Source organism: Larimichthys crocea, unplaced genomic scaffold (genome assembly GCF_000972845.2).
Source record: "Larimichthys crocea isolate SSNF unplaced genomic scaffold, L_crocea_2.0 scaffold532, whole genome shotgun sequence".
NCBI lineage: Eukaryota > Metazoa > Chordata > Actinopteri > Sciaenidae > Larimichthys > Larimichthys crocea.
Genome location: NW_020856961.1, coordinates 140,722 through 152,354, shown reverse-complemented (window position 1 = coordinate 152,354; position 11,633 = coordinate 140,722). Strand labels below are relative to the sequence as shown.

Below are 11,633 nucleotides of genomic sequence, written 5' to 3'. Positions count from 1 at the left end.
TATTGTTGAAGCCCAGTGAGACCTGATCCTCTCACCTGGTGTAATCCGTAGCTCTGCACTGACCAAATGGTGGTCAGTGAAACCAACTGGGCTGATGTTGCTCTGCACTAGTCTGGAACTGAGAACTTTGGAAATGTAAATCCTGTCAGTCTAGCTGCACACTCTGTTGTTGTCATCCTGACCCATGTGTACTGTCTGGACTGTGGATGTTTGACTCTCCATGTGTCATTAAGTCCAGTGCGTAATGGCACTGCAAAGGCTCTGACTTGACTGTGGGTGGGGTTTCCTCACTATCCTGTCTACAGTGAAATCTAAGGTGCAGTTAAAATCACAGTCAATGATGATCTGAATCCTGAAGATGATTCTTCAGTTCATTTAGCAGGTTGAAAAATCCCATCTCTCTTCCTGATTGGGGCGTATAGCTGACAAAGCAGAATACCCGGCTCTCTATCTCTGCCCATGACCATCAGCAGCCGACCCTTCACAATCTCAGCTGAAGATAGGATGTTACATTTGCAGATTCTTTAACCAAGACAGCTACTCCTGCGCTGGAGATTAGTGCCATGGCTGAGGAAAACTGAACCCTCCCACCCTAAACCCAGTCTACCTCGTCTGCTGCAGACGTGTGTGTTCTTGTAAAAGCTTTTTGAGCAGCGACCTCGAGATTAGCGCCTCTTGTGCCTGTCTCTCCCCCCGTTGATGTTACTACTACTTTTAGGCTCGGCATAGAGAGGAAAGAAAAGAGAAGCAGACAAGCTGGAACAGACAGAGCGCGCAGTAAGAAGAGAGCCACCTTGTGATGATGCATGATGTTACTCCTGGTTCTTCTAACAGGTCTACTCTGTGCTCCTTTCTCAAAGATGTCATGTGCTTCTTAAGACGGAACCGTTTCTTCTGGGATGTAACGGTTATCGACTATCAGTTAATTGTCGAAAAGAATTTAATCGATTAAATTAATTAAATTTTATTATTAAATTATCTGAGGGCCATTTCCACAGGGGGTTTTTTTCAGTGAAATGTCATGGTGTTGCCAGTTGAGGGTGCCATTGCTTATCTAGGCCACACCGAACGTACCTGAACGTAACGGCACCAAACGTGAGGCGGTCCAAACAGAGTATGGAGCATTCAACTAAGTAATGATGACGAGAGCTCCGTGTAACTCTGCGGTGCTATGTTTAAGTTCAGCAGCTCTACGAGTTCGCTAAGATACCACCTTCAAAACCTGCAGCCGTGCAGCTTGAGCGCCATCTGCTCCTGTGTCTAAATAAACATGTTAAAATGACTGTTTGAGCTTTTTGAACACAGACCCCCGGCAACAGCACACTCGTCAAATTTTCTAGTTGTTTAATAGAGCCCCGTCTAATTTTCCTGTCACCGTCCTCAGGGATGATGAAGCTGTGTTTGTTACTACATGTTACTGTCAGTTTCCAAAAATATTTTATGTTGCTTATGTTTCACATGCAACAGGTGAGCCAGTGCACAATTATTTTTTTTATGTATTTCAACTTTCTGTGCAGAATTTATTTGGTTAAATGCCTATCTGTACTGTATCCCACTGGTACAATAAAACATTAGCTGAGGAACTAAACATGCATTTTTTATTCAGTATATAAGCAACATTTAGCTTTATGTTAAAGACAACCGTGAAAATGTTCTCAGGAAAAAAGCCGCTTATCAGTTAATCGTTAATCGATCGTAAGGTCAATAAACTATCGATTAATTAATTATCGATAATTTGCATCCCTAGTTCTTCTCCATCAAGGAGGTCAAAAACCAACCAGTCTCTCGTATGCTGACAGATCTTACAACAGAATCTCGCCCGCGTTTATATGGTTGCGGCCCGCTACGCTAAAATTTCAGACCGCAACGGCAATTCCCCCCGTTACGTTATTTGTAATTTATTGCGTAACGGCTGTTTTCAGTTTTCGTCACCATCGTCAAAAGTTTTTTTTTTTCCTGCGCACTTCAGCAGTTTTCAAGGTGTCAAAATCAGCTGACGTTTGCTTGGTGCTGTCTTCCTACAATGGTGTAGCCGACGTTTGATGAACCTACACATGCGTACTCTGCGCTGTTGATTTTAGGTTGCTAGGAGACAGATGCCTGGAAATCAGTTCCCCGAGAGAGAGAGAGGGAAAAAAACGACAACTGAACTCCCGCTCGATTCCCAGTGATAGCTTTCTTTTGAGCTGGACTTTGAGCTGGACTTCGGTGAATGTCATAATTATAACAATGAATGACGGACCCCCTCGCAAAAAAAGAGACATTCGTTCTTTCTTCATGGTCAGAAATGTAAGTGCACCAGTTATACATGCTTTCCATCACGCTTGAAAACTTAACCAACACTTTGATGAATGGAAACGTCTACCTTGTAACGTGTATTATCTCTATTGTTTGTGTCTGAGTTTACATATCTTTTGACAACACCCTTTGCAGGTAACACACTGCCAAGATCCAAAGATGTAACAATTTTCCACTAAGTATATACAACATAAAAAATGCAATCTATTCCCTCCAGGTACCTCAAATATGGCCCATTTTGGGCACAATTTTTCAAAATTTTCGCATCAAGGAAAATTCGCACCATCCCCCCGCTCGGTCGCTACGCTCCCTCGCCTTACCCCATTACTCTAAAATAAAATCCTGGTGAGAACCCTGTTACAAACTTCTCAGTGTCATTGAAGTAGTCGCTCACTTCATCCAGAAACTGGTTGATCTCCTCTAAAGAATAGAGTTCAGTGCTCCTGGTAGAAAAGTCCCCAACAGAGACTGTGTCCGACTCTGGCATCCGCCACCCCAGGCCCAGCGCCAGCCCCATCCACCTGCTGTTTGTGTGTATGTCCTACGTCCCCACACTCAAAGCATCTCATGTGCCTGGAGCTGGCATACACCATGTACGAGCCATCACCGTGCTTCACTCTGAAAGACACCTGGCACCTCATCCGTGATGCGGAACAGACTTTATCATGTCCTACCTGCTCCCCGACAGCCAACAACACCTCCTCCACACTGACGCTGCCCTCCGGCGGGACTATCCTCACTCCCTGCTGGATGGATGGAGGAATAGCGTCTCGGTGGACGCCATTCCTCCCGAAAACACCCGGCAGAGAACCGGAGCCCTCACCGACACTCGACAAGAAAGTATTAAAGAAGTCTGACCTGATCATGCACGAAGAACAGTCGCCACTCACAACCACCACCAACCAGGAGGGGAGGAGAGAGGAGAGGAGAGGAGAGGAGACAGGAGAGGAGAGGAGGAGAGGGAGGAGGAGAGGAGAGGGGAGGGGAGGAGAGGAAAAGAGGAGAGGAGAAGAGAGGAGAGGAGAAGAGGGAGGAGGAGGGAAGAAGAGAGGAGGAGAGGAGAGGGGAGGAGAGGAGAGGAAAGGAGGAGAGAGGAGAGGAGAAGAGAGGAGAGGAGAAGAGGGGAGGGGAGGAGAGGAGGGGGGTAAAACTCTTTATGCTAAGCTAATCGTCTCTCACAGATCAACAAATATATTTTGTGTATTTACTGTCTGAGCTGACTGATTCGTGATCGGCTGACTGATTCGTGATCAGCTGACTGATTCGTGATCAGCTGACTGATTCGTGATAGAGGTTAGTGTGTTAGTGAGTTAGTGTGAATCTCCCTGCTTCAAGTGTTTGTGCTAAGCTGAGCTAAGCCGCTAATCGGATGTGTATAAACTCAGTGACATCATGCTGTGTGTCACATGGTCATTGTGAAGTAAGTCAGTGGACGTTTTGATTGGTGGGTCAATGTCTCAGTGGGTGGAGCTTACTGGAATGGAAGGGGCTGCTGGGACCCTGCGGCGAGTCGAACACGCTGCCTACATCGGTGGAGCTGGAGGCGGCGGATGCGGGGGGCGGAGTCAGAGGTGTGCGGGGGGAGTTGGGGGCGGAGACAGCCCCGCCCTCGGCCTCGCTGTCGGGGATGCGGCTGTAGCTGATCTTCCTGGGCTCGTTCTGCAGCGGTGTTGGGTGTCGCATGGTGCCGGGCCGCGCCGACGTCGGACGGATCCCCGGAGATTTCAGAGGACAGGTGTACCTCTTCACCTGGAAACAGGAGGGGGCGGGGTTAACACAGTTGTGAAACTTAGTCAAAGAAACGAGCCTGAAGCATGGAGCAGCTACAGAGGTCCGGTGACATGACATTTATCGGAATTCACGCAGCTCCCCCCCACTGTTTTAAAAACTCCTGGAAACACAATATTATGAACAGTGGTGTAAACCTTAAAAACAAAACGTTGTTAAGCTCATCACACAGAGCTTGTTCAGTTATTCTGTGCTGATATTCACAATAACTGTGTGATGCTTCTTTTATTCAACAGTTCAAAAACATTAATCTAACGTTAGCATAACCTTAAGATGATGTTTAAGTGTCATGGATCTGTGCTGCCATGGCGACACTTACAAATCGAGGTAAGGAGCGAGCGTTTCGAGGTTCGATCTCCAGAGATTTGTTGAACAGATGATCAGCGAAGTCTTTCTCTGACATGTCCTCCATCGGGTTCAGGTTCTCAAAGAACTTCTGCTCAAACACAGGCAACAACGTCACACCTCTGACTCCACCCATAACCCTGTCAAACAAGAAGTGAGCTCATCATCATCATCAGACTGACCCGGATGTCATTCTCCACCCTCAGACAGTACGGCTGGTTCTGGTACTGTTGGATCTCTCCTGTGATTTCTGCCACCTTCCTCCTCTTACTGAAGTTTATCAGATCTTTACCGTGACGACGTAGGAAGTCTGGATTCCCCTCCTCCGTCTTCAGGATGTTAGTCAGGTAGATTCCTGACAGACAGACAGACAGACAGGCAGTTAAGAGACAGACAGACAGACAGACAGTTGACAGACAGACAGACAGACAGACAGACAGACAGACAGATGGAGCGTACCAAAGAAGGGGACACAGGGGGGGTTGATGGAGCGAAGTTTAGCTAAATACTTCTTGTAGTGATCTTCGCTCAGGTCGTGAGCTTCCTCCAGGATTTTTCTCTGACGACTCGGAATTTGCTGGAAACAGAAAAGAATGACAACAGGTGAGTGACACAAACATGACTGACAGGTAAGCAAACAGGTGAGTCATTTGTCGGTGGTGTTACCTCGAAGGTGTGGTCCAGTCTGTAGACCGGTGACGAGTTCATGGCACTGACGACTTCCAGAACTCCGTTGAAGTTGTTGAGTTCCTGAAACACCTGAAGAATCTCAATGATTCGTGACACGACAGCAACTCGTTCCTCCAAGTTCTCGGTTTCCACAATACACCTGCAGAGCACACACACACACACACACACACACACACACACACACACTGTGAGTACCTGCTCCAACATCTCATTGGTTGGTTTAAATTTGAGCTAACCAATCATCAATCAGAGTTGTGTACACAAGAGTAAGACCGTCTCACTGACACTGGTCTCATTGTCCAGGTCCCACAGGATTCAGGACTCATTCAGGTAACTCGCTAACACAGCAGGTGACGTCTCTGTGAGGTCACAGTGAGTGTATCTTACTTCTCGAACCACAGGGTGAGGTTGGTGGTGTGTCGTATCATCCTCAGCAGGTTCGGGGAGTGAATCTCTTTGTCTTCTTTGGTCCAGACACTGCCGACCAGCTCTGACGGCTGCACCGCCCTGCAGGAGTCACACAGTTGAGAAATGTTGACAGGTAGCAGGTGACAGGTGTTAGGGTTAGATAGGGGATGGAGGCGTGAGCAGTGTTACCTGTAGAAGTCAGACTCGAGCAGGGTGAGCTGGCGTCCGATCTCGATGGGGTGCAGCGTCATCAGGTCGAACAGCTCCGTGTTTCCTGGTTTACAGATGTGCCACTCGATTGGCGGAGGAGAGTTCTGGAAGGTGATGCTGTGACTGGGCACGCTCTGTTTCTTCCTCTGGATGATCTTAGTGATAGACTCCACCCACTTTCTCATTGCCTTACCTGCCACACATGACATCACCACGACATCATCAGACAGACAGACAATCAGACAAACAGACAAACAGACAGGTGCGTACCTCTGACGGAGGCGATGAACTCCTCCAGTTGTCTCAGCAGGTGAGAATCTCTCTCGAAGTCATAGTAATGATGCTCCACCCAGTGACGACACACATTCAGCACTCTGCAGGAGGAAGAGGAGGAGGAGGAGGAGAAGGAGGAGGAGGAGAGGGAAGAGGATGGGCAGGAGGGTGATGGGGAGGAGGTGGAGGAGGACAATGTGTGGATATATGACCCCCCCTCATACAGAGTCTCTGCAGGTCATGTGACCCATCATACAGTACACAGTATCCGCAGGTCATGTGACCCATCAGACCACCTCATACAGACTATACACAGTCTCTGCAGGTCATGTGACGCATCAGACTCCAAAGCCTGGTCTTGGTTCAGTCAACAGGGAAAAGCAGTCTGTACCTGAGTTGGACTGGCTGGACAAACTCTTTGCGGAATCGCTTCAGTTCAGCGCTGAGCGGCTGCTCTCCACCCTCCATCTGATCCACCTCGCTCAGCCTCGGCTCTGGGATCTCAAACCTGAAAGACATCACAGAGCCGAGATCAGGACTCAGAGCTGCTGACACAGTCTTTACCATGTCAACAGGGAGGCATACATTCATGTCATGAATGATGGTCCTCCTCTTACCCTAACCCTTTAACCAGTCTATGGATTTTAAATATATTCTAAAAATATACTCAGTCCAATTAGTCCGTCGAAGCATTAATTCAGTCCAACGTCAAACAGTTAATTCAGTCCAACATCAAAGAGTTATAATTCAGTCCAATGTCAAAGAGTTAATTCAGTCCAATGTCAAAGAGTTAATTCAGTCCAATGTCAAAGAGTTAATTCGGTCCAACATCAAACAGTTAATTCGGTCCAACATCAAACAGTTAATTCAGTCCAACATCAAACAGTTAATTCGGTCCAACATCAAACAGTTAATTCAGTCCAACATCAAACAGTTAATTCAGTCCAACGTCAAACAGTTAATTCAGTCCAACGTCAAACAGTTAATTCAGTCCAACGTCAAACAGTTAATTCAGTCCAACGTCAAACAGTTAATTCAGTCCAACGTCAAACAGTTAATTCAGTCCAACGTCAAACAGTTAATTCAGTCCAACGTCAAACAGTTAATTCAGTCCAACGTCAAACAGTTAATTCAGTCCAACGTCAAACAGTTAATTCAGTCCAACGTCAAACAGTTAATTCAGTCCAACGTCAAACAGTTAATTCAGTCCAACGTCAAACAGTTAATTCAGTCCAACGTCAAACAGTTAATTCAGTCCAACGTCAAACAGTTAATTCAGTCCAACGTCAAACAGTTAATTCAGTCCAACGTCAAACAGTTAATTCAGTCCAACGTCAAACAGTTAATTCAGTCCAACGTCAAACAGTTAATTCAGTCCAACGTCAAACAGTTAATTCAGTCCAACGTCAAACAGTTAATTCAGTCCAACGTCAAACAGTTAATTCAGTCCAACGTCAAACAGTTAATTCAGTCCAACGTCAAACAGTTAATTCAGTCCAACATCAAAGAGTTAATTCAGTCCAACATCAAACAGTTAATTCGGTCCAACATCAAACAGTTAATTCAGTCCGTCAGTTAATTCAGTCCAGCATCAAACAGGTGAAAACAGACTGTGAAACATTCTGTTTGGTCCTTGTTATGTCCAGTGTTTGAGCTCACCTCTCCATGAGTAGGTCCAGAAGCTCCTGAGGTTTACAGAAGGATCTGTAGGTGGTCAGAAATGTTCGGACAAAGTTCGGATCTGAAAGGGGAAACAGAGACCATCAACAACAGACAGGTAGTAGACTGATGCTCAATAACAGACGGAAAGTACTTTGTAAAACTGAAAACGCTACTCAAACCTTCCTCTCTTTCTCTCTCCATCTGTAAACATTCATGTCTCATTAATGCATGTTACTAACTAAACTTCTTCCCTGGAGTTTCTGTCTCTGTCATCGAGCAGGTTCTCGTGGATCGTGGCTGCTGCTGTGGTCCTGCATGATGTCCACTACACATATTACTACTGTCATTATTGCTGCCATATCTCCATTACAGTTTATAGTTAGTTGATGATTTGCTGCTGCTGTGCATATGTGTCTCTCTATCTCTATCTGCCCATCTCTATCTTTGACTCAGCCAGTCATGGTGGATGACTGTCTACCAATGAGCTTGGGTCTGTTCAAGGTTACTGCCTGTTAAAAGGAAGTTTTTCCTCACCATCGTTACCAAGTCATTCACTCATGGTGGAACTGTTGGTCTCTGTAAATAATATTATAAAGAGTACGGTCTAGACCTGCTCTGAATGTTATGATATGGAGCTATATAAATAAAATTGAATTGAATTAAAAGGTGATACCCACATTCCTTTCAAAATAAGAGGTGTTTTTAGGTCACTAATTATTGATTCATCTGTTTATTGACGATCCGTCTGCTTATTGATTGTTGATCCTATCATTGATGGTGTGGTAGATGACGTATCATCACGTCTCAACTAAGTGACATTACACCTTACCTGCGTACATGTGAAAGGTAAGCCTCTCGATCAGTTTCAGGACCGTCCCCGCTTTGATGATGGGGATCCCAGACTTGGACTGGACGTTCTCCTCAAACACGACATTCTCCTCAGAGTCTGGCTCAGCAAACCGGTACACCTCGGCCCCCGGCAGCCTCATCTGCTCCTCCTTCTCCTCCTGCAGCATGGCCGAGTCCAGCATGCGCTCCAGCGTGCTGCGGTACTGCAGCGAGATCAGCGCCGCCATCCAGCCATTCTTCTCCTCAGCAGACTTGGCTGCAAACACCACGCTGTTCCCATCCTTCAGGATGATTTCGAAGGCGTGCCGGTACTCGCCCTCCTTGTCATCCTTGTCGTTGATCTGGACTTTGCGCATGAAGAACTTTTCTTTCAGCCGGTACTCTGCAGTGGAGCCGGCACCGGGCAGCCGTGGCGGTCCGTGGTTTGACTTGCAGCAGATCATCAGGCCGTCAAACAGGAAGATGTGGCGCTCGTGTTTGGCGCCCACGCGGGTTAGCGTGCCCTCCATGATGAACTCGTTGCAGCACTGGCCAATGTCCTTCCCCTCCCAGCCATCGATGTTCTTCTGGATCTCGTTCATCTTCTTGATGGCCAGGTGCTTCCCCTTCATCTGATGGCTGTAGAAACGACACGCCGACTCGCTGCACACCACAGAAGAAAAGAGCAGAGCAAATGAGCAGAGCAGACCCTTGACTGCTAATTGATCTGGAGGTGTTAGTTTAACACTCAATCATCCTATAAAAACTCATCTTTAAATATTTACAGTTAAAAAACTACGATCAGATGATGTTTGTACAATGTTATTGAAACATTTCGGCACTGGAGTACAGAATCAACAGATGGTAAATACAAGATTTAAATGACGTCAACAATTTTCAATTTATTTTATTTAGCAAAAATTAAAACAGACCAGGTCCAGGTCCAGACTCTGTCAGGCCATCGTGTCTGTTCATGTTCCACATTTGTCAGCATGTTAACCTCTGTGCTATGGTATTTAAAGGAGCATTCAGACGTCAGGCTGACCAATCAAATGTCAAAGTCAATGTGAAGACACTTGAATTCACGTCCGATGGCAACATGAAAACACAAATGTTGCGTCGCTGAGTTTGAAAATATGGAACTTTGAATGAAGGTGTCGCACTTATGTTGTCTCAAGTGTTTTGTTGGAGGACTGGGTGGAGTGGAGGGCGGAGCTGCTGCTCACCCACAGACAGCTGCTGAGTGTCGGGAGCTCTGGAGGAGAGACCCAGAGTCCACCCGGATTCTGGTCTGATCCAGAGACATCTCCACCAGCCTGTGACCTGACCTCCACCAGCCGTCTGTGGACAGCAGAGCGAGCTCAGTTAGAATGTAGCACTGCTCCAACAAACTCCATTCAGAAAACAAACATCTGAAGACTTGTTAGCGTGTTGAGTTTTCTCAGCGTCATCGTAACACGAATGCTGAGGTCAACTGACGGTGTGCATGGGTGGAGGTCACTGCATCACTGACAGGAAACTCGAGTCGGCATTTGGTGGGAACACACCGTGAAGGAGCTGTTTTAAACACACGAGCGGACTTATGTTTGACATCATACAACGACGACACAGTGACATCATCGATCAGGAAGTATCAGGTCTGTCAATCAAACTACAGAGTTAGTTCATTGAGAATACAGTTACTAAAGAAAACAAAAACCAGAAGTAGAAACTACTTCTTGTTTGCTGTTTATAATTTCCTTCAATTCATCATTGGGTTGGTTTTCTACGTTTATCAGGAGACCGAAGAGTCAGTTCTGATTGGACAACGTGGTCAGGGTCTGTACAAACCAGCGAAGCCACCGTGACGGCCAGCGTGCTCCAACAGGCAGTGAGATGACAGCAGGAAGGCCTCAGATCTCAGCTTGGACAAACAACTGCACTGTTTCACAAAGACATCGACATCATCATCACTGTGACATCATCGCCCAGCTTCCTGCTGCTGAGTGTCCTGATCTTTATCTGTCCAGACTGCACATGAACGCCACACGGTCAGACTGACTAATTTAAATTAGCCTTTAAAAAGCCTTTTCAAGCTTTTATTTCTGATGAAAACAGCTGAAGAGTGACAGGAATGTGGGGAGAGAGAGATGGGGAATGATCTGCGGGAAAGAGCCACAGGTTGGATTCGAACCCTGGGCCACTGCGGCAAGGACTGAGCCTTTGCACATAGGGCGGCTGCTCTACTGACTGAGCTAAACACCGCCATGCTAGCAGCTTTGAGAGACAATGTGCTAACATGTTCACCATCTTAGCTTAGCATGTTAGCATGCTAACGTGAGCTTTTCAGCCATAAACACTATTAGCAGCAGAGAGTCTGACGGAGTGTCCCTGAAGGCAACAGCTCCTAACTAATCACTTTAAACATAAACCCCTGAGGAATGCAACACTGTTTCACAACAACTGCCTCCAACTACCTCCAACAGCCTTCAACTGCCTCCAACTACCTCCAACAGCCTTCAACTGCCTCCAACTACCTCCAACAGCATCCAACTGCCTCCAACTACTTCCAACAGCCTTCAACTGCCTCCAACTACATCCAACTACCTCCAACAGCCCAGCCTTCAACTGCCTCCAACTACCTCCAACAGCATTCAACTGCCTCCAACTACTTCCAACAGCCTTCAACTGCCTCCAACTACTTCCAACAGCCTTCAACTGCCTCCAACTACCTCCAACAGCATTCAACTGCCTCCAACTACTTCCAACAGCCTTCAACTGCCTCCAACTACTATCAACTGCCTCCAACTACCTCCAACAGCCCAGCATTCAACTGCCTCCAACTACTTCCAACAGCCTTCAACTGCCTCCAGCTACCTCCAACTGCCTCCAACTACCTCCAACAGCCTTCAACTGCCTCCAACTACTTCCAACAGCCTTCAACTGCCTCCAACTACCTCCAACATCCCAGCCTTCAACTGCTTCCAACTACTTCCAACAGCCTTCAACTGCCTCCAACTGCATCCAACAGCCTCCAACTGCCTCCAACAGGTTCCAATTGCCTCCACCTTCAACAGGCTCCAACACGTTAAAATTATCCCCAACAATAAGCTCTGACTGTCTCTAATAGCCTCCATCAACCTCCAGCATGC

At 46.8% G+C, this 11,633-nt stretch overlaps 1 protein-coding gene across 1 annotated transcript in view; it reads right to left on the bottom strand.

Moving 5' to 3' along the window:
• The window catches only part of sos1 (son of sevenless homolog 1 (Drosophila)), a 36,911-nt gene that overhangs the window by 13,927 nt on the left and 11,351 nt on the right, over positions 1–11,633 (bottom strand). Inside the window, exons 10-20 of the mRNA XM_027276694.1 lie at positions 8,504–9,165; positions 7,672–7,753; positions 6,404–6,520; positions 6,010–6,113; positions 5,719–5,932; positions 5,509–5,628; positions 5,098–5,260; positions 4,891–5,008; positions 4,614–4,786; positions 4,406–4,522; positions 3,774–4,047 (exon numbers count right to left, since the gene is read on the bottom strand). Coding sequence (XP_027132495.1) covers positions 3,774–4,047; positions 4,406–4,522; positions 4,614–4,786; positions 4,891–5,008; positions 5,098–5,260; positions 5,509–5,628; positions 5,719–5,932; positions 6,010–6,113; positions 6,404–6,520; positions 7,672–7,753; positions 8,504–9,165 — 2,144 coding nt within the window. The remainder of the gene's footprint in view (positions 1–3,773; positions 4,048–4,405; positions 4,523–4,613; positions 4,787–4,890; positions 5,009–5,097; positions 5,261–5,508; positions 5,629–5,718; positions 5,933–6,009; positions 6,114–6,403; positions 6,521–7,671; positions 7,754–8,503; positions 9,166–11,633) is intronic.